The sequence below is a fragment of the Amblyraja radiata genome, chromosome 1, assembly GCF_010909765.2.
Source record: "Amblyraja radiata isolate CabotCenter1 chromosome 1, sAmbRad1.1.pri, whole genome shotgun sequence".
Lineage (NCBI taxonomy): Eukaryota > Metazoa > Chordata > Chondrichthyes > Rajiformes > Rajidae > Amblyraja > Amblyraja radiata.
In genome coordinates, this window is record NC_045956.1 from 153,291,502 (window position 1) to 153,314,566 (window position 23,065).

The following is a 23,065-nucleotide window of genomic DNA, read 5'->3' on the forward strand; positions in this document are numbered from 1 at the left end:
AGCATTTGGCAGTACTGAGGAAGTTAAATTCGCCCAATAATATAACCCTTTGACATCTTTCAGTAATCTGTCTGCATGTCTGTTCCTCTATTTCCCACTTGGGGGACTTGCAGTACAATCCCATGAGTGTGCTTGCACCTTTCTTATTTTTAAGCTGTACCCATATCACCTTGATGTATATACTTATGTACCACAGAATTAAATCACTCTGACCCCTTGTGTCCACATTCACCCTCATACTGATGCCACGAGGTCTACGCTTTTAAACTCCTATCTCAATCTTGCTGATGTCGTCAAAATGCTCCCTTGGCCCTTATTGAAATTGTACATAATCGCACAAGTTTCTGACTCGTAAGCTTTGAAAATGAAAGAACTAGAGTTCCTCTCACAGAACTAGTTCTTTACTTTGGGTTCATACAGTTTTCAAGGTTTGGAAGTGTGTAATAATTTCTCACCTCACGGTCTTTCTTTACTCATCACTGCCAGTACAATTCAGCACACTGGCTCCCATACATATCGTCTCAATTTAAAATTAAACACATATACTAAAACAAGTGCTGCTCATATTATTTACTGTTGGAAGATTATGTTGAAACATGAACACTGACCAGATTGAAATCGCTTCAAGTACTGAATCTTTGATTATTGTCTTTCTTTTTAGGGAGTAGTTTAAATGCAATTTATCGATATTATAACAGCAAGAGTATCGCGCCAAAGATGAAATGGAGTACTATAGACAGGTGGCCAACACATCCCTTATTAATTCAGGTAAGGTTGGTAGTGGATGAACAAATTATAAGATGTCCTTTGTTGGTTGCTTTGTTTATCATATTCACTTCTTCTTGCGTTTGAGGCAGCAGAGGTTATGTAACGCCCTCCAGGCGGTGTACCGGTCGACCCCCGTACGGAGCCGGTTCAGGGCGACCCACTCTTTGCGGGGCAGGTCCGAGCCGGGTGGGGCTGTGGTGTTCGGAGAATTGCGGAGGTCGCGAAGTCTGTTCCCAGCTGCTTTTCCATTCTCCTAGTGTGTTGAAAAGGGTCGCTGCGTGACGGGAGAAGAGGCGACGAGATGACAGGCGTTGAGACCCCAGTTGCTGTGAGTCCTGGGCGAGGTGGTGCAAAGGATGTTTGGCGTCTGATGGGGCCTTGCACACCAGCCTGTGGGTGAAGTACTCTCTGCGAAGCTTGGTGGGTGCGATACCTGCGAGCACCGGCAGAAGATCCATCGGAGTAGGGTGTAGGCAGCCGGTGATGATCCGCATGGTGTCGTTGAGGATGGCGTCTTGCTTGCTAGTATGAGCGCTGCGACACCATGCTGGGGCGGCGTACTCAGCTGCGCTGTACACGAGTGTAAGAGCACTGGTTCGGAGAGTAGATGTCCTGGCGCCCCATGAAGATCCAGCCAAGCAACGCAGGAGGTTGTTCCGTGCCGAGACTTTAGCACGGAGAGCTTCAAGGTGTTGCTTGTAGGTCAGATGCTGATCGAGTTTTACCCCGAGGTATGTAGGAAATGGGTTATAGGGTAGGAGACTTCACTTCAGGAAGCATGATGAGAGTCATGGCCCGACCGGCGTTCCGCTTTGCCGGCTGGCGCCGTGCCCTACTTCCTGGTCCGTGATGAACTCGTACTGCACGACGGCGTGGTTGTGAAGGGACACAAGGTTGTTGTGCCTGCTGCGCTGCACGACCACTATTTTCAGGCCGCCCACCGCGGTCATCCTGGGGCCGAGGCCACTTTGTCTCAAGCCCAGAGCCAGTTCTACTGGCCTGGTATGGCTCGATACATCCGGGAGAGGGTCTCCTCGTGTTCCACCTGCAACACCCTTGCCCCCCACCAGCAACGTCAGCCGCTTCTACAGCAGCCTGCTCCCGAACTACCCTGGATGGCAGTTGCCACTGACATTTTCGAGTGGCGTGGCAAGCACTTCCTGGTGCTTGTCGACTCTTACTCCAACTGGTTCGAGGTAGACCAGCTGCATTCCCTCACCTCTTCGGCCGTTATCGATAAGCTGCGCCGCCACTTCGCTACCTTCGGCTCCCCGGCCAGCCTGCAGTCGGACAACAGCAGCCAGTTCGCGAGCGCCGAGTTCCGTGCTTTCGCGTCCAGCTGGAACTTCCGCCACTACACCAGCAGCCCTGAGTACCCGCAGAGCAACGGTCTTGCCGAGCGCGCCGTCCGCAGTGCAAAGGACTTGCTGGAACATTGTCGCTTGTCTCGTTCCGATTTTTACCTTGCCCTCCTTAACCTTCGCAACATCTCCCGCGACCCAGCCATGGGCTCCCCTGCTCAGCGGCTCATGTCTCGCACCACCAGGCCCCCGATCCCGGTGGCCCAGCGCTCCCTCATGCCCTCCGTCCTCAAACCCGCTGTTGTCCAGGAACGCATTGCTCTTAAGCACGAGGTCCAGAAGCGCTCCCATGATAAGTCCTGCCGCCCCCTTCCGCGCCTTTTCCCAGGTCAAGTCGTCCGCATGCAGTCCCCCTCCGGTCACTCCAGGCTCGCTACCGTCGTTGGCTCCGCGGGCTCGACTAGGTCCTATCTGGTTGACCATGCGGGTACTGTCTACCGCCGGTCCCGCCAACACCTGCGGCTCGTCAACGAGCCTCCACCACCGCCCGCGGACCCCTTTGCTCCTCCGCTGCAGTCTCCTACACCGCCCGCCGCCCCCCGCATGCCCCGGTCTCTGCCTTCTCAGCTCTATCAGTCCTCTCCTCCTCCGGCTCAGCTCCCCTCGCCTGCCCGCCGCTGCGCCCGCGTCGCCTCCTTCTTCTCCGTCTCCTCCCAGCTCCCCTGTTCCGGTTCGGCCACCTGCACCTGCACCTGCTCCACTTTTTCCTGCAGGGAGGGAGGATGGCGAGATGCGAACCCGGTCGGGACGTGTTGTCAAGCCGCCTGTCCGTTATGGCGACTTTGCGTAACCGTGTATAGCGAATGAGACGTGGTCGCCCTGTCACTACCTTGTTGCTTTTGTTTCTAAGGGGAAGGATGTAGATGATATGTGCATGTACCTTTAATATAGTTACCTCACCACTACTAACCACTCCCCATATCACAAGTATAATTACAACCTCCCCACCCACTGTTCTCTCTCTAGTTCCCGTGAGAGACCACGTACAGCTAGTGCTCATTGTAATGTTACAGTATGAATAAAACGAAGTAAAGTTACAGTGTGTTGATGACACTTCTTTACAGTTATTGCCACCTACCCGCTGGGCATCAAAGGTATAGGATATATTAGTGTGTTCGGAGCTTTAAGTTCAAAGTCTTGCACCTGTTTCTAGTTTCATTCATGGGTGTTCTTGTTGAAGCCTGAAAACTGGAAGCATTGAAGGGTCTGCTGTGTTATTTAGCTGTGATTTTGGGAAGTCACTCAAGGAAACACCATGTCTTAATTTAGTCTTGATAATGGAGCTGATAATTGCATTATTATAATTACAATGACTAAAACAGTTCATAATGTGTTAATTTTTTTGGACAAGACTCTTTTTAAAATTTCTTACATGGAGCAAATTAATCGGTTTTATTAAACTGCTGGTTTCTTCCAGCTTCATACAATAGCTAAAATCAAATCATTCCTCAAATTCGATGACCTTGAAAAAATCATCCACGCGTTCATCTTCTCCCGCCTTGAAACATAGAAAATAGGTGCAGGAGGAGGCCATTCGGCCCTTCGAGCCAGCACCGCCATTCATTCTGATCATGGCTGATCGCCCCAATCAATAACCCGTGCCTGCCTTCTCCCCATATCCCTTGATTCCACTAGCCCCTAGAGCTCTATCTAACTCTCTGTTAAATCCATCCAGTGACTTGGCCTCCACTGCCCTCTGTGGCAGGGAATTCCACAAATTATTATTATTATCTTATTGTATATTTGTAATTGGAAAGTTATTTTGCTTTTAATAGATTAAGCATAACAGTTTTGATTTATCTTCCAGTGTTTTGACTATTGCAACTCCCTATACATTGGCATCAGCCAATCATTCCTGTCATAGAAACATAGAAATTAGGTGCAGGAGAAGGCCATTCGGCCCTTCGAGCCTGCACCGCCATGCAATATGATCATGGCTGATCATCCAACTCAGTATCCCGTACCTGCCTTCTCTCCATACCCTCTGATTCCCTTAGCCACAAGGGCCACATCTAACTCCCTCTTAAATATAGCCAATGAACTGGCCTCGACTACCCTCTGTGGCAGAGAGTTCCAGAGATTCACCACTCTCTGTGTGAAAAAAGTTCTTCTCATCTCGGTTTTAAAGGATTTCCCCCTTATCCTTAAGCTGTGACCCCTTGTCCTGGACTTCCCCAACATCGGGAGCAATCTTCCTGCATCTAGCCTGTCCAACCCCTTAAGAATTTTGTACGTTTCTATAAGATCCCCTCTCAATCTCCTAAATTCTAGAGAGTATAAACCAAGTCTATCCAGTCTTTCTTCATAAGACAGTCCTGACATCCCAGGAATCAGTCTGGTGAACCTTCTCTGCACTCCCTCTATGGCAATAATGTCCTTCCTCAGATTTGGAGACCAAAACTGTACGCAATACTCCAGGTGTGGTCTCACCAAGACCCTGTACAACTGCAGTAGAACCTCCCTGCTCCTATACTCAAATCCTTTTGCTATAACCATATAACCATATAACAATTACAGCACGGAAACAGGCCATCTCGACCCTTCTAGTCCGTGCCGAACACATAATCTCCCCTAGTCCCATATACCTGCGCTCAGACCATAACCCTCCATTCCTTTCCCATCCATATAACTATCCAATTTATTTTTAAATGATAAAAACGAACCTGCCTCCACCACCTTCACTGGAAGCTCATTTCACACAGCTACCACTCTCTGAGTAAAGAAGTTCCCCCTCATGTTACCCCTAAACTTCAGTCCCTTAATTCTCAAGTCATGTCCCCTTGTTTGAATCTTCCCTACTCTCAGTGGGAAAAGCTTTTCCACGTCAACTCTGTCTATCCCTCTCATCATTTAAAAACCTCTATCAAGTCCCCCCTTAACCTTCTGCGCTCCAAAGAATAAAGCCCTAACTTGTTCAACCTTTCTCTGTAACTTAGTTGCTGAAACCCAGGCAACATTCTAGTAAATCTCCTCTGTACTCTCTCTATTTTGTTGACATCCTTCCTATAATTAGGCGACCAAAATTGTACACCATACTCCAGAATTGGCCTCACCAATGCCTTGTACAATTTTAACATTACATCCCAACTTCTATACTCAATGCTCTGATTTATAAAGGCCAGCACACCAAAAGCTTTCTTTACCTATGAAAGCTAACATACCATTCGCTTTCTTCACTGCCTGCTGCACCTGCATGCCCACTTTCAATGACTGGTGTACCATGACACCCAGGTCTCGCTGCATCTCCCCTTTTCCTAGTCGGCCACCATTTAGATAATAGTCTGCTTTCCTGTTTTTGCCACCAAAATGGATAACCTCACATTTATCCACATTATACTGCATCTGCCAAACATTTGCCCACTCACCCAGCCTATCCAAGTCACCTTGCAGTCTCCTAGCATCCCCCTCACAGCTAACACTGCCCCCCAGCTTAGTGTCATCCGCAAACTTGGAGATATTGCCTTCAATTCCCTCATCCAGATCATTAATATATATTGTAAATAGCTGGGGTCCCAGCACTGAGCCTTGCGGTACCCCACTAGTCACTGCCTGCCATTGTGAAAAGGACCCGTTTACTCCTACTCTTTGCAACTGTCCCGTTTGCAATTGGTCCAAAACGCCGCAGAAAGGGACCACATCACCCCGATCCTGGCCTATCTCCACTGGCTCCCAGTACAGTACAGAATCAACTTCAAGCTCCTCTTATACATATACAAAGCCCTTAACGGACTTGCCCCTCCCCCCCGCCACTATATCAAAAATCTTCTAACCCACAATTCTACCTCCAGGTCGCTCAGGTCGGCCGACTTGGGGCTACTGACTATCCCGTGGTCTAGGTTTAAGCTCAGGGGTGACTGCGCTTTTGCGGTTGCAGCACCTAGACTGTGGAACAGCATCCCGCTCCTCATCAGAACTGCCCCCACCATCGACTCCTTGAAGTCACGACTCAAAACCTATTTCTACACCCTAATGTTTTTGAGCCCCTCTGAGGGGGCGCTGTAAACAGTTTATGTATGCATTGTTAGGTCTGTCTACCTTTGTATGTAACAAATTAGTACCTGCACTGATGTGAAGCACTTTGGTCAACGTGAGTTGTTTTTAAATGTGCTATACAAATACATTTATTATTATTATTATTATTATCTTATTGTATATTTGTAATTGTAAAGTTATTTTACTTTTAATGGATTAAGCATAACAGTTTTGATTTATCTTCCAGTGTTTTGCAGAACTTGTACAGCAGGAACTTGATCGATTTCCACCGGATAAAAGGGATGATGTAGTCATTTTATTCTCTGCTCATTCTCTACCTATGTCTGTAAGTGGCTTAAACCAATCTTGTATTTAAAAGCATGAAAAACTTGAACAGGTCCTATTGCAGATCCTGACATTGCCTTTTGATATTTGTTGAACCTGATCTATTCCGATAATAGACAATAGGTGCAGGAGTAGGCCACTTTGACCCTTCGAGCCAGCACTGCCATTCAATGTGATCATGGCTGATGATCCACAATCAGTACCCCGTTCCTGCCTTGTCCCCATATCCCCTGACTCTGCTATCTTTACGAGCTCTATCTAACTCTCTCTTGAAAGCATCCAGAGAACCTGCCTCCACCGCCTTCTAAGGCAGAGAATTCCACAGACTCGCAACTCTCTGGGTGAAAATTCTTTTTCTCATCTCCATTCTAAATGGCTTACCCCATATTCTTAAACTGTGGCCCCTGGTTCTGGACTCCCCCAACATCTCTCTCTCATCCTTCTAAACTCCAGAGTGTACAAGCCCAGCTGCTCCACTCTATCAACATATGACAGTCCCGCCATCCCGGGAATTAACCTGGTGAACCTGCGCTGCACTCCCTCAATAGCAAGAATGTTCATCCTCAAATTTGGAGACCAAAACTGCACACAATACTCCAGGTGTGGTCTCACTAGAGCCCTGTACAACTGTAGAAGGATCTCTTTGCTCCTATACTCAACTCCTCTTATTATGAAGGCCAACATGCCATTCGCCTTCTTCACTGCCTTGTGTACCTGCATGCTTACTTTCTGTGACTGATGAACAACGACCCCCGGATCGCGTTGTACTTCCCCTTTTCCCAACTTGACGCTATTTAGATAATAATAATCTGCCTTCCTGTTTTTGCCACCAAAGTGGATAACCTCACATTTATCCACATTAAACTGCATCTGCCATGCATCAGCCCACTCACCCTGTGTGCGGACATGGCGCCGACGGAAGAAAAGCCGAAGCAAAGAAGTGGAAGCCAAATAACTGAATGGAAACGAAGCTGAAACGCCAACTAACCGAGAGGGTGGGATGCCTAAATGCAAACTAACCGAAAGGGCGGGATGCCTATAAGCCAACTAACTGAAAGGCTGCGTCGCCTAAAAGCAAACTCACCAAATAGCCGCTCTGACGAAATGCTACATACCCGAAAGACGGCGTCGCCTACAAGCCAACGGACCGAATGCCGGTCAACAGGAAATAACGGACATGACGTTGCCGGGGGGGCGGGACTTGTCAGCAATTGCTCAGACCCCGCGTTCATCACATCACTGTGGAGGGATGAACATTGTCCCACACCTCCGCTCCACCTGACCCACAGTGAGTGGCCGTGGGAGAGTGTGGGCTGTCCCGAGGGATGCACACCTTCGGCCGCTTACAACTTGGTGCTTGGATTCAGATTGCCCAGTCACCTATGACTTGTGTGGGAAAATGACCCTCACGCTTCTCTCCCCTCTTCTCTCTCTCCCCTCTTCTCTCTCTCCCCTTCTCTCTCTCCCGTTCTCCCTCTCCCCTTCTCCCTCTCCCCTTCACCCTCTCTCCCCCCTCCTCCCCCTCCCCCCTCTCTCTCTCCCCCTCCCCTCTCTCTCCCCCTCTCTCTCTCCCCCTCACCTCTACCTCGCCACCCTCCCCTCTCCTCCCCCCCCCCTCTCTCTCCCCTCTCTCTCCCCCTCCCCTCTCCCTCCCCCTGTTTTAACCAAAGATAGACACAAAATGCTGGAGTGACTCAGTGGGACAGGCAGCATCTCTGGAGAGAAGGAATGGGTGGTGTTTCAGGTCGAGACGCTTCAGATTTCACTTTGCGATGCTACTCTCCAAGAAGATCGGTTCGTTTGCTCACATTTGCAGCCCGACCAACATGGATTTGACAGTGAAAATCCAGTCTTCAGGTCTGAAGAATGGTCTCAACACAAAACGTCACCCATTCCTTCTCTCCAGAGGTGCTGCCTGTTCCGCTGAGTTATTCCAGCTTTTTGTGTCCATCTTTGGTTAAAACAGTTTACAGATTCTGGTGTTTTGTGCGTGGGAACTTGCTGTGTGCTTTCTAAGGGAGAGTGGGGGCTGTCCCGAGGGATGCGTGCCTTTGGTCGCTTACAACTTGGTGCTTGTGTTTAGATTGCCCAGTCACCTATGGCTTGTGTGGAAATATGACCCCCACCCTCCTGCCGGTGGAGACAGAGGAGATAGAGAGGAGGGGAGTGAGAGAGGAGGGGGAGAGAAAGGAGGGGGGGAGAGAAAGAAAGGGGAGAGAGAAGTGAGAGAGAGGAGAGGGGGAGACAGAGGAGGGGGAGAGGGGATGGGGAAAGAGAGAAGGGGAGAGAGAGGGAGAGAGAGAAGAGGGGAGAGAGAGAGATGGGAGAGAGCGGACAGGGAGAGAGAGAGAAGGGAGAGAGGAAGGGGAGAGGGGAGGGGGAGAGAAAGAGAAGGGGGAGAGAGAGAGGAGGAGGAGAGAAGGGAGGGGGAGAGAGAGAAGGGGAGACAGGAGCATGGGGGTCATTTTCCCACACAAGCCATAGGTGATTGGGCAATCTGAACTAAAGCACCAAGTTGTAAGCGGCCGAAGTTGTGCATCCCTTGGGACAGCCCCCACTCTCTCACGACCACCCTCTGCGGGTCGGATGGAGCGGAGGTGTGGGACAATGTTCATCCCTCCTCAGTGATGTGATGGTCGCGGGGGTCTGGACCAATCGCTGACGTCCCGCCCCCTGGCAACGTCATGTTCGTTATTTTACTTTTCTGTTGAGTGGCACCGTTGGCTTTTAGGCGACACCGCCTTTCGGGTATGTGGCGTTTCGTCAGAGTGGCCATTCGGTGAGTTTGCTTATAGGCGACGCAGCCTTTCGGTTAGTTAGCTTTTAGGCATCCCGCACTTACGGTTAGTTTGCATTTAGGCATCCCACCCTTTCAGTTAGTTGGCGTTTCGGCTTCATTTCCATTTGGTTATTTGGCTTCCACTTCTTTGCTTTGTCTTCTCGTCCGTCGGCGCCACGTCCGGGTACCCACTTACCCAACCTGTCCAAGTCACCCTGCATCCTCGTAGCATCCTCTTCACAGTTCACACTGCCACCCAGCTTTGTGTCATCTGCAAATTTGCTAATGTTACTTTTAATCCCTTCATCTATAATGTATATTGTAAATAGCTGCGGTCCCAACACCGAGCCTTGCGGTACCCCACTAGTCACTGCCTGCCATTCTGAAAGGGACACGTTAATCCCTACTCTTTGTTTCCTGTCTGCCAACCACTTCTCTATCCATGTCAGCACCCTACCCCCAATACCATGTGCCCTAATTTTGCCCACTAATCTCCTATGTGGGACTTTATCAAATGCTTTCTGAAAGTCCATGTACACTACATCCACTGGCTCTCCCTTGTCCATTTTCCTAGTTACATGCTCAAAAAGTCCCGAAGATTAGTCAAGCATGATTTCCCCTTCGTACATCGGACCGATCCTGTTACTGCTCTCCAAATGTGCGGCTATTTCATCTTTTATGATTGACTCCAGCATCTTCCCCACCACCGATGTCAGGCTAACTGGTCTATAATTCCCTATTTTCTCTCTCCCGCCTTTCTTAAAAAGTGGGATAACATTAGCTACCCTCCAATCCACAGGAACTGATCCTGAATCTATAGAACATCGGAAAACTACCACCAATTCGTCCACATTTTCCACAGCCACCTCCTTAAGTATCCTGGGATGCAGACCATTGGGCCCTGGGGATTTATCAGCCTTCAGTCCCATCAGTCTACCCAACACCATTTCCTGCCTAATGTGCATGTCCTTCAGTTCTTCCTTCACCCAAGATTCTCCGGCCAGTACTATATCAGGAAGATTGTTTGTGTCCTCCTTAGTGAAGACGGATCCAAAGTACCTGTTCAACTCATCTGCCATTTCCTTGGTCCCCATAATAAATTCACCTTTTTCAGTCTTCAGGGGTCTAACTTTGGTCTTAACTAATTTTTTCCTCTTCACATACCTAAAGATGCTTTTACTATCCTGCTTTATATTCTTGGCTAGCTTACCTTCGTACCTCATCTTTTCTTCCCGGATTGCCTTTTTTAGTTATCTTTTGTTGCTCTTTAAAAGTTACCCAATCCTCTGCCTTCCTACTCATCTTTACTATGTTACACTTCTTATCTTATTGTTATACTGTCCCTGACTTCCCTTGTCAGCCACGGTCGCTCTTTACTCCCCTTGGAATCTTTCTTCCTCTTTGGAATGAACTGATCCTGCACCTTCTGTATTATTTACAAAAATACCTGCCATTGGTGTTCCCCTGTCATCCCTGCTAGCAAGAACGGAACTCACTATCAAAACATGGAGGGGACGGGGGACACAAATTTTTGGCGGCCACGCGCGCATACGCACGCTCACACACCCGCGCGAGGCTTCGAAGGCTCAATCCAGCGCTAAAAACGGCGATTTTAAAATCGGGATCACAAAGACTTGGGTGAGGGGGGGGGGTGTCCCCCACCTCTCAAAACATGGGGGGGACGTGTCCCCTTTGCCCCCCCCCCGGGTTTTCCGCCCCTGCCTGCTAGGTTATCTTTCCAGTCCGCTTTGGCCAGCTCCTCCCTCATGGCTCCATAGTCCCCTTTGTTCAACTGCAATACTGACACCTCCGATTTACCCTTCCGATGAGCAGGAAGGCAGAGAAACAGCAGATAATCAAAGAAAACTGAAAGGGGAAAAAGCAGGATGTCGAGCTAGTGGCTTTCGAGGCACTGCACCTTAACTACCCCGCAAGAATCGAGGCTGCTCACTTTTGCCCCAAGAACTTTAACATTTTGCAGCCAACAGTCGGTACAGTTTAAAACAAACTTGAAATAAAAAACTCTGACTTGTTTGCAAATACAGAGCCCGTCTCCCTGATGGTGGGAGAGGGGAAAGTCTGTGAGTAATCGGGCAAGTGTGAGGTGTGACAAGACCCTGATGACAGGGAATCGGACCAATCCCATTTCTGGGCTTGTTTAATTTCTACTGGCCCCCTCCACATTTTTAGTTTAGTTTAGAGGATAGTCCCAGTCTCAACTACATCCTCTGGCAGCTTGTTCCATACACCCGCCACCCTACACACACTAGGGCCTAGATCTATACCAAGTCATTTAACCTACAAACCTGCATGTCTTTGGAGTGTGGGAGGAAACCAAAGATCTTGGAGAAAACTCATGCAGGTCACGGGGAGATCGTGCAAACTCCATACAGACAGCACCCATAGTCAGGATCGAACCTGGTTCTCTGGTGCTGTAAGGCAAAAACTACTGCTGTGCTAGCGTGCCATTGCAACTTTCGGGCAATTGCAACAACTTTGAGATTAAAATATTGTTGCTTCCCTTTAAACCTCTTATTCAATGATACCTCACCTTAAACCAATGCCCACTGGCCTTGGACACCTCGGCCAAGGAGGAAGGCTTCATAATTGTATTCCCTTTTATCATGTACCCCCTCAGCCTCTTCTTCTCCATGGCAAACAAATCCAGTATAGCCTTGTAAGTGAACCATTCCATCCCGGACAAAGTATTGGCGAATCTGCACCACATCATATAATCACACCCTTCCTGTGCTGAAGATGTCAAGAACGATCTACAAAGAGAGAAGCAAAGTTTAATTCTCTGAGATACCTCTTATTCCTAAGAATATTGATGTACTGCATATTGTAAATATTATCTGTTCATTATCTTATCCAAGCATCTCAAGAGTTGAGAGTGAAAGGTTTGGTGTTATTTTTATTTTAGATTGTAAATCGAGGTGACCCTTATCCTCAGGAAGTCGGAGCAACTGTCCAGAGAGTCATGGAAACAATAAATTTCAGTAACCCATACAGGCTGGTGTGGCAGTCCAGGGTAACCTACTAATATATTCAATATTTTTCTTCACTAATGTTATTTGTATTTATGTGTACCGTGATCATGAAAAGTTGTACTTGAATTTGAACTGATTGTATCAAATGGTATATCTGATCTGGTTGGATAGCATTCAAAACAAAGCTTTTCACTGTACCTCAGTACATGTGACAATAATAAACTTCAATAATCTGACAACATCAATGAAGCTGGATTTGCGGGTACATACTTTCAAGTTTTTATATTTTCCATGTGGAGAAGAGGGAATGACCAGGGAACTGAAGATCTCAAGGTCATAAGTGATAGGAACAGATTTAGGCCATTCGGCCCATCAAGTCTACTCCACCATTCAATCATGGCTGATCTATCTCTTCCTCCAAACCCCATTCTCCTGCCTTCTTTTCATAACCCCTGATGTAATTATGCTCCTAGAACTAACCCCCATTAGTCTAGTTCAGTAAAACACTGAGTCAAGCACCGGATCACTATTCTTTATTCTTTCCAACAATAACGAACTCCCTGTACAACACCTAACCACCGCGGGTCCGATCCTTGTCTCTGCTTGTTCAAGCTCTTAAGCCTATTGCAAGCAGACTCCTCCAAAAGGTTACGCAGTCCAAAACGCCCCTCCAGAAGATCGACCCCGATCCTCGTGGGGGCTACTCTTTATAGGTCATCGAACCCTGTGGCACGAAACTAGATGGGGGTGGCAGCCCCTACAAACCAATCACACATATCGATCACATTATACAGTTATTGACAGTTCCCTAACCCTATTGCAAAGTACCCCATTACAATGTTTCTACAGAAGCTTCTGGAAAGAAGTCAGTTAACTAAGTAATGCAACATTCTCCCAGGTTGTATAAACAATTTAAACAAGGCTTCACATTTCAGCCAATCATCAAACAGCAGTACAAACACCCTGCAACATTATTAACAGTATTTACAACTTCCCCTTATCTGGCCAATCCTGACCATGCATTTGCAACACCTCTGAGCTCCTCTGCAAAGTCTTCATGAATTTTAACAAAGGAAAGGACATCTCGACCTCACCTTATCCTGAATATCAATCTGGGGTCCAGACTTTGTGCAACCGGCTCACAGCTTGTAACTTCTCACAGAAAGAGGCCAAGTAGGCCCTGCAAATGCAAAGGTCCTCCATTTTGTAATACCTCTAATTTGACCAATATTAATACTGACACCCATACTAATCAAGAATCTATCTACCTCGCCTTAAAAATATCCATCGACTTGGCCTACACAGCCATCTGTGACAAAGAATTCCACAGATTTACCACCCTCTGACTAAAGACTAAACACCCTCCTCATCTTCTTCCGAATGGAACATATTTTAGGAAAAAGATGAGGAGGAATTTATTCACTCATAGCTTGCCTTGTTTAGATCCTGGGGTTGAATAAAACTATAAAGTCAAGACCTTTTAAGTGTAATCCAACCTTGTATTTTGAGGGAATTAACAAAGTAGCTTCAAACTATTAAAGACGTATTATCATGGTACTGAATCCCTTACATTTTGACTATCAAAATGAAATAACTCAGCAACCTTTATTATTTTAATTATGTAATTCCATTGGAGAAATGTGCTTGTACCTACTGGAAGCAATTGATCTTGCATAGGTTTAATAGGACTTCATATGTCACTTTCTCTTTGCCGCTTTCTTTTGGGAATTGTTTAATTCTGAGTTTTTGTCTTGCTGTTATCCCAGTTAGAAATTCTGAATACATTTTAATTGACCAAGTTGAACAAGACAATAAAGGAGCTGTTGTAATATAAATCCAAATAGTTTGTTTTGGAGGCATTGTGAAGTGATACTGTCAAATGATATTTGTTAGCATTTGTCATTGATTAAAGTTGATTTAGTTCAGGTGTACATTTGTACATTTGCATGTTTAATGACATTGAGTTTGTCGCAAGTGCAAAAAATTACAAATCACTTGCATTGATTACATTGTGTTGTAACTTTTGGAGATGAAATGATACCTACCTTATCTGTTGTGCAATACTTTATACAGGTTGGTCCCATGCCTTGGCTTGGCCCCTCAACAGATGTCACCATCAAAGGATTATGTGAGAGGGGAAGGAAAAATCTGTTGCTCGTCCCCATAGCTTTTACCAGTGATCATATTGAAACGCTCTATGAACTTGATATAGAATATGCGCAAGTTTTAGCTAATGAGGTAAGTGGCCAGAGTTTTTGCAATATATGATCTTTATTGCAGGAGTTTATTTAGAAGTTTGGATTTTTTTTTGGATTGGGGATTCATGATCATCATAGTGCTTTGGCGCTTTGTCATACTGGGTAAACTGTTTATCTGTAGGTGACTTATTGTTCAAGGCTCTGTTTGGGGGGGGGGGGGGGTCGTGCAGTGCATGTGCGGGCGGAGTCATCTGGCAGAAGATTGCAAATTCTTAGAATTCACTACCCCATAGGTCTATGGAGACTGAATCATTAAATATTTTTAACCTTGAGATAAATCTCTTCATTTGGGAAGTTGAGGGTATCTGGGAACAGAAAGGGAAAATTGCATTGTCCAAGTTTAAATCAGCCACAAGTTACTCAGAGGAGGCGGCTGAGGGGCAATATGTCTATTCTTTTCTTATGTCATGCCAAATAATACATGTAGACCTTTTCAATTTGTAATGGGTGAATGATATTTGTCATTGCCATATTATGAACTTCGAAAAAATGGTGGTCAACATATCAATTTTATCTGAAAGCCTGCAAAACCATATCTCTTGTTTCCCTTATCCCAAACCAGTCCGAAGAAGGGTCTCAACCCGAAACGTCACCCATTCCTTCTCTCCAGAGATGCTGCCTGTCCCGCTGAGTTACTCCAGCTTTTTGTGTCTATCTTCGGTTTAAACCAGAATCTGCAGTTCCTTCCTACACAAACTAATTACCACACATCAGTCCACGCTAGATCTCTGTGGTAAATAGGCAAAATTATGAGCTATTGTTCACTTAATATTGCTAAAGGTCAAGTTATGTAAAGCTGGAAATGAACAAAGTCTTTGAGATGTTTCAATGTAACTCTTTCGTTTTTCCATCAAATCTATTTCAGTGCGGCGTGGAAAATATTAGGCGAGCTGAAGCGCTAAATGGAAATCATCTTTTTATTAAGGTAAAATATTTCTATTGCATAATTTGAAAAAGATGCTTGTTTCCTCCAGTGAGTTTAGACTGGATTGTTCAGTAAAATAACTCATCCCAGAACTCAAATCTCATTCAAGGCATATATTTCACTGTTCACGCATCAATTCTTGGGGATCTGTGGTTTCCAGCAGCTTTGGTTATCAAGCAGGCTGAGTAGCCAATTCCTCTGAAACCTCCTTAAGCCACAATGTAAAAAGCATAGTTTTTAACTAACATTTTAGAATGCACAATAAAGATAAAACTAAAATAGAAATTACTTTTAAACAAAGCTGAAATATATCTTTGGAAATAGCAATTCAAACTATTAAATTTCCATAACCATAACTGACACTGGGAAAGGAAATGTTTAAAGGGATATGGGCAAAACGCAGGCAGGTGGGATGAGTGCAAATGGGGCATCTTGTTCGATATGGGCAAGATGAGCCACAGCACCTGTTTCTATGCTGTATAACACGATAACCAGAGAAGATTAAATTAGCTTACTTGATATAACTTGGCGATTCAAAGCTCATTAGTAACTACAAATACAATAATCATAAATGTGCAAAATAGGTTGTGAATTTCTGATTTAATTGCACGTTCCTCAGACAGGTTAAGCAAAATACAGGTTTGAACCATTCCTCAGACAGGTTAAGCAAAATTTTGAAAATTGAAATGGCTGAGCAAAATGTACTGTGTATTTTGTTACATTGCTTTCATAAGGTAGAATATGACATATTTACTATTCTGGTGAAAAATAGATTCATAACTTTAAGAATGCTTGCAGCAAATCTTCTTCACGTTGACCAAGTTAACATATTGGGGTAATACAATTTGCCGATAGCCTTCAAAATACTTCCCTTCCATATCTGTCGAAATGGCTTTTAAAATTTGTAATTGTATCAACTTCTAGAGTTACCTAACCTAATTCGCAAGCTTCCAGAATCAGCAACTTTTTGCCTTTCAGTATTCTGTAGCCAGATTACAAAAAATAAATTATTTTTGACTGGGCAGTAGCGTATGAAATTTAGTAACTGAGCTACTAAATAATTAATGCAGTGTGGGTGGCCCTCGTGTTATTAAGAAGGATTAAGGAGGTGTTAATAAGGGGGAGATGGGAATCTGAGGCATTATTATCCATAGTGCAAAACCACATTATCCATGTATTCATTTAAAATAAATGAGAGTTGAATTCCATGACAATATATTTTTATTCCTTATCTCAGATTTTCTGGTAGAAATCGGTAAATTTCGGCAGTGAATATTTCTGAAAATGTTTTCAGTACTTTTCTTTTTTTTTCTTTGATTACTGACATCTACATCTTTTGTTGATACTTATTTACACATGGTCTCAGTTAATGATATACTGCTGTGATCTTGGCTGTAGACCAGCATTATCCATCTTTCTCTCAGTATCTTTCTTTTTGCTGCTTCCTTATCCGTTTCTCTTTCTTTGATTCTTTTCTTCACTCACTTTTTCCCTTCACCACGTTTATCCTCCTCGTTTATAATCTCTGTTTCTCTTTATCATTGGACACAAAGGTCATATGTTCAAATTCAATCATGTCAGCTGCCAAACTGTCATAAATTGTGTTTGTTGCTGCCTTTTAATGTTGGGATTAACAACTTTTGCTAAATGGCCTGCTCCAAGCTAGCAATTAAGGTTCATTTTTTATGCCCCCTCAAAAACCTAACAAAAAAACTTTGTTAAAAATAACAAGCATCTATTGTAAGAGGAAACAATAGATGGAATTCTAATCCATTGGAAGTAGTAAAGAATAGTGCATTTAGTGTTCCTGATTCGACAAAGGTCCGATCACTAATCTTTGGGGCCTGTCCTATGATTGTAAGCGATGTCTGATCACTGTGCAGCATTGTAGTGGTGCTTGAGAGTGTTTTTAAAACTGAGGCCATCAGAAGAAATTATTTATTATTTGTTTGAAATTATTATTATTAGTATTATTATTATTATGAATTTACTATTAGTTTGAAGTGCATATTTGGTAATGTTCTTATTGATGTTTATCTGAGTAAAAGTGTTGAATTTCATGTCCTCATCATTTACTGTCTATTTCTAGGCTCTGGCAGACCTGGTAAATACTCATCTAAAATCTGCAGAAACATCTTCCAAGCAGTTGGGTCTATGTTGTCCACTTTGTGTTAATCCAGTGTGTCAAAAAACCAAGGCATTTTTTGCCAAACAGAAACTTTGAAATGGTAATCACCGGCCCTGGATTGTTCTGCCCTTCAAGAGTCTCTGTCTAATGGTCATTTTGATTTTCTTTCTACTGTATCATCTGTGCTAAGCTTTAAAAGTAAGCTCAGTCTATGGGTGGGTTTCACTTTTAAAGTTTTATTCTTTATTACAATAATGAACAGATCTTAAATGAAGCTATATGTTGCACTATTCTCAAGCCTCGTGTATGGATAAAGATGCTGAAATTCCGTCACCTCTATACATTTTTTTTCCTCTTGGTCCTTTTAAGCACAGGAACATGACTTGAATGTGACTTAAGTTTATTTCAACATGTGCTATTAAGCTGACCTTTCAATACGATTCATATTCCAGTAAAGATTGATTTTAATGATTTACTGGAATGCTTACAATCATAGGACAGGCCCCAAAGATTAATTTTTCCATTCTCGTGCTCAATTTATATTGCTGCCTTACTCCATGCAGGTCCATCAATTGTGATAAAGCATGCTTGAAAAATATTGTCCATTCCAAAATGAATTCTAACAAATTAATAGGGAAATCTCTAATTGTTAACATTTTAGCCTTCTTTATAAAAGGGTTTTTAAATCTACCTGCCCTTCCAAATCTAAAGCCTGAAACAGAGTGAACAAGATTTGAGGATGGGGATGGGAGTCAAAATATTTAATACGTTTGTAGATAGGCTATTTGCATGTTAGCCAATCAGAATGCTTAGCAATAATACCTCCGCCTAGTGCATGCTTTATAGTGTAATACTTGCCTACTGTATTCAGTAGTTGCAGCAAACTGAATGTATGATACTGATACTGGAGTGATACTGGAATGAACATTAAAGATACTTACACCTTTACCTGTGTGAGGTACTTACATGGTGTCAGATAACTGGGTCAAACCCACATTCGTTTACCGCAATTTATTTTCTTTATCAGTTTTTATTTTTATTTTTTTAATGTTATGGCCAACTCCTGTCGAAAGCCGAGTCCCCTCGTGTTTAACTAACATAGCCGAGCACTGGCGAATGTTTGAACGTGACTATGCTCACTACATTCGCATCAGTCACCGGAATGACCCCGATGATATGAAGGCATCGCTACTGCTCAATCTAGTGGGTCCAGAAGCAATGATTCGTGCAGACAACAAATGAGTTCGCCCCAGCAATCAACGACGCTAATGGCCAGGTCCTTGTGCCGGCAGAATCTATCAACAACCCGACAGTCCTAATCAGAAACTTTAGAGAGCATAGCGGCCTGCCCTCGAACCGCATCCTCGAGAGAACACGGTTCTTCGCTCGACAGTAGCAGGTCGATGAACCTGTCGAACGCTTCATCAGTGATTTACGACACATGGCTACAAGGTGCTGCTTCAGTGAATTGACTAACGAGCTAGTACGTGACAAGATTGTGGGGGGAATGAGCGACCGCAAGCTGAGAGCTGAACTGCTTCGGAACGCTGAACTAACTTTAGAGCAAGCCATTCATTCGTGTCGCATGGCAGAGGTCGTGCCCCGCTCGCAGATTTTGACCCTGCCAGCCCACAACAGCAACATAACGTAAATCTTGCTAACTACTCTCGCCGGAATTTTTCAAATGTGCCTCGCAAAAGCCCAAATGTGCCTGCCACGAGATGCCCCAACTGCAATTTCCACTCTAGAGGGCGCCAGTTCTGCGTTGCCCATGGGAAAGTGTGTCACAACTGCAAGAAGCTTAATCACTTTGCTACATGTTGTCGATCTCGTGGGAACACTACTTCAAGGACAAAGCTGCACCTGCTTCAACAAGAACTGTCTGACTCCGACTCCCAAGAACACGACGATGCTTCCCACGGGAATGATTCCGATAACACAGACAACGACTCAGCCGTGCTTTCTCTCCTACGCTCCTCAGGCAAACTGCTGGACCCTGCAGTGACCATGGTGATAAACAACAAGGCCCTGACCACCAAGGTCGACACGGGTGCAAAGGTCAACGTAATGTCACTCAGAGTTCAACAAGATCAGGAGCACGGAGCCCATGAAAAAGGATTCCTCGACCCTACATGCCTACGATGGGGAAGTCGTTCACCCACTGGGGAAAGCTGATTTGAAATGCATTGTCAATGAGCAAACAAAGAACTTGATGTTTTACATCATCCATCCTAACTCTGAAACCCTGCTTGGCATCAGTGCATGCCATGACTTAGGACTGGTCTATTTCAGACGTGCTGTCCACAAACTCTGCCTGACAGAGGAGCCAACACAGCAACTGCTATCCCAGTACAAAGACCTGTTCGACGACAAACTTGGCAAGCTGCCCACAACATAGAGAATCACTGTAGATCCTACAGTTACACCAGTGGTCCACGCACCCCACCGTGTTCCCCATGGCATGCGGGAAATAATACACACTGAACTAAAACTAATGGTCTCCATCGGAGTCATTGCCGAGGTCAGCGAACCCTCTGACTGGGTCTCCACCATGGTCGTAACTACTAAGAAAAACAAAGAAAATTTGAGGGTTTGCATCAACCCCAAAGATCTAAACACAGCAATCAAACGCCCACATTACCTGATGGGAACTACTGAGGACGTGGCTGCTCAAATTGGAAACGCAACGGTATTCTCGGTCCTTGACGCCAAAAGCTCTTTCTGGCAAATACCACTGGACCGGGCATCATCTGCTCTGACGACTTTTGCCACACCATTCGGCCACTACAGATTTGTAAGAATGCCCTTCGGGATCAACTCAGCCAGTGAAGTCTTCCAACACACTATGGAACAAGTGTTGGCAGAATATCCATGTGCCATCATTGTTGACGATATCCTATTCTACGGCCGTGATTTAGCCGAGCATGAGGCCAACCTAAAGAAGATACTAAACCGTGCCAAAGACATCAACCTTGAACTCAATCCTCTCAAGTGCAAATTCCAGGTTCCGGAAGTCACCTACGTCGGTCATGTGTTCACCAGCAATGGATTAAACCCTGATCTGCTAAAGACTGCAGCCATCATCGAGCTGCCAGTTCCAACCGACGTCACCAGCTTGCAACAGTTCCTAGGTATGGTGAACTATCTGGGAAAATCTATTCCCAGCCTCAACGAACTTTCTGCCTCTCTGCGACAACTGACTCACAAAGACAATGCATGGTCCTGGTACCCACAACACCAAAGAGCCTTTGAGACGCTCAAGCTCCAGTTAGCCAGCGCACCAACACTGGCATATTTCAACCTCAACCTGCCAATCACCATCACCTGCGATACATCCCAGTACGGGCTAGGCGCAGCGTGCCTACAGACAGCCGGGGACATGATGCCTGTCTCCACTGCATCACGCACCCTAATAGACACTGAACAACACCATGCCCAAATCGAAAAGGACCTGCTCACTGTCGTCTTTGCCTGCTCCAAATTTAAGGACTTCATTTTTGGGAAAACTTTCACTGTTGAGACCGACCACCAGCCACTAGTCACCATCCTGAACAAGCCCATCCCTGCCGCCCAGGCTCGTCTACAACGCATGATGATGCAGCTACATCGTATACAAGAAAGGTAAAGACATGCACATCGCAGACACGCTTTCCAGAGCCCCGTGTACTACCAGCGAACGTCACCCTATAGAACAACACGAATTCTCAGTCCTGATGGTCTCGTTCGTGCCCACCAACCGTCATTGCCGCCTTGCCGAACATACAGCTGCAGACAAAAACTTTGCAACTGTTGACCACTGTCATAAGGAACGGATGGCCCAACAAACAATCTAGCATCCCGTTTGAAATACGACCCTACTTCGTAGTTCATGACAAAACTGGTGCTACAAGATGGAATAATCATCAAAGGCCACAAGGCAGTCATCCCCTCCACTCTGCGGAGTGAGTACTGCGACGACATCCACGGAGGCTGCCCCGGCACGGAGGCCACTCTAGAACGGGCCCAGAACATGATCTACTGGCCCGGGATGACAAGGTACATATGCGAAAAGACGGAATCGTGCGCCATCTGCAACAGCTTGACACCTGCCCCAGCCAGCTCCCTCCCTTCCATGGTCTTCACTGGCCGCCGATATCTTTGAATGGCACGGGAAACACTACCTTGTTCTGGTGGACTCCTACTCGGGTTGGTTTGAAATTGACCTACTCCCAACACTTCTGAGATAGTGATCCAGAAACTATCAATCCACCTGTCCGTGCATGGCGTACCCATCCACCTTCAAACTGACAATGGAACTCAATTCACCAGTCAAAAGTTTAAGAACTTTGCCAAACGGTGGAACTTTCAACCTGTCACCAGCAGTCCAGAATACCCACAGTCCAACGGACTTGCCGAACGCGCTGCTCGGAGCACTAAACAACTCATGGAGCGCTCCTACCTAGCAAAATCTAACGTCTATCTTGACCTACTCAACCTGCGGAACATTTCAAGGGACAGGGTTCTCGGCTCCCCCGCCCAGCGACTAATGTCGCGCCAGATGCATCCACCATTGCCAGTCCCCCAGCAACAGCTGCAGCCGCAGGTCCGTTCTCCCACCGCCGTACAAAAGCGAGTGCAGTTTAAATGTGACATGCAAAAGCGGTGTTACGACAAGCCCAGCAAGCCACTTAAACCACTGGTACAAGGACAAGTGGTACGCCTACAAACTGACAAAGGACATACCAAACTAGGGCACATTCACAGCCCCTCGAAGGAACCACTCTCCTACCTGGTCGAAGTGGATGGTGTCCTCTACAGACGCAACCGTCAACACCTCCTCCTAGTGAAGGAACCTCGTCCGGCGCCTGCGGGTCCTGATGCCCCACCGTTGGTGTTCAAATCAACGCCTGTTGCAGCTATTCCACTTCCCGTTGCGACCAACACCACTCACTCCCGGCGTCGGTCCGCCCCTGCGTTTCCTGTTGTAGCCGGCACCCCAGGCTACCCGCGTCGGTCCACCCCCGGTTCCCCCGCGGCGGTCTTTCCCCTCAGGCCCATCGGGTCACCTGCGGCATTGCCAACCCCAGTCCCCATCTTTTCGGAAAGAAAGGGTGATGAGGCAGCCCCCTGCCGCACGAGGACCGGGCGGGTTAGTAGGCCACCCACTAGATATGGCGATTTTGTTTAACCCACCATATTCCCTCAGCATATTGTTTAAAGTGCCTTAGTTGCTTTTCATTTCTACAAGAAGAGATGTAGATTGGCTATTGCATGTTAGCCAATCAGAATAACTCCGCCTAGTGCATGCTTTATAGTGTAAGAACTTGCCTACTGTATTCAGTAGTTGCAGCAGACTGAATGTATGATGTACTGCATATCTGATACTGGTATAAACATTAAGGATGCTTGCACCTTTACCTGTGTGAGAGTCAGGTATTTACAACGTTTATGGAGCAATTTTGCTTAAAATTTAACCAGATATATGGAAATTGAGGAAATTTTGCCATGTTTCAATTTCATGGCCAAACTATTGGAAAAATCGATTTGTACAATATTATCT

General features: G+C 45.7%; 1 protein-coding gene across 1 annotated transcript in view; it reads left to right on the forward strand.

The window, feature by feature from the left end:
- fech (ferrochelatase) overlaps positions 1 to 17,997 on the forward strand; it is a 40,237-nt gene extending 22,240 nt beyond the window's left edge. Inside the window, exons 6-11 of the mRNA XM_033033045.1 lie at positions 662 to 768; positions 6,349 to 6,447; positions 12,149 to 12,256; positions 14,289 to 14,453; positions 15,339 to 15,398; positions 17,488 to 17,997. Of these exons, the coding sequence (XP_032888936.1) occupies positions 662 to 768; positions 6,349 to 6,447; positions 12,149 to 12,256; positions 14,289 to 14,453; positions 15,339 to 15,398; positions 17,488 to 17,622 (674 nt within the window). The 3' untranslated portion in view covers positions 17,623 to 17,997. The remainder of the gene's footprint in view (positions 1 to 661; positions 769 to 6,348; positions 6,448 to 12,148; positions 12,257 to 14,288; positions 14,454 to 15,338; positions 15,399 to 17,487) is intronic.
- Positions 17,998 to 23,065: the final 5,068 nt, after the last annotated feature.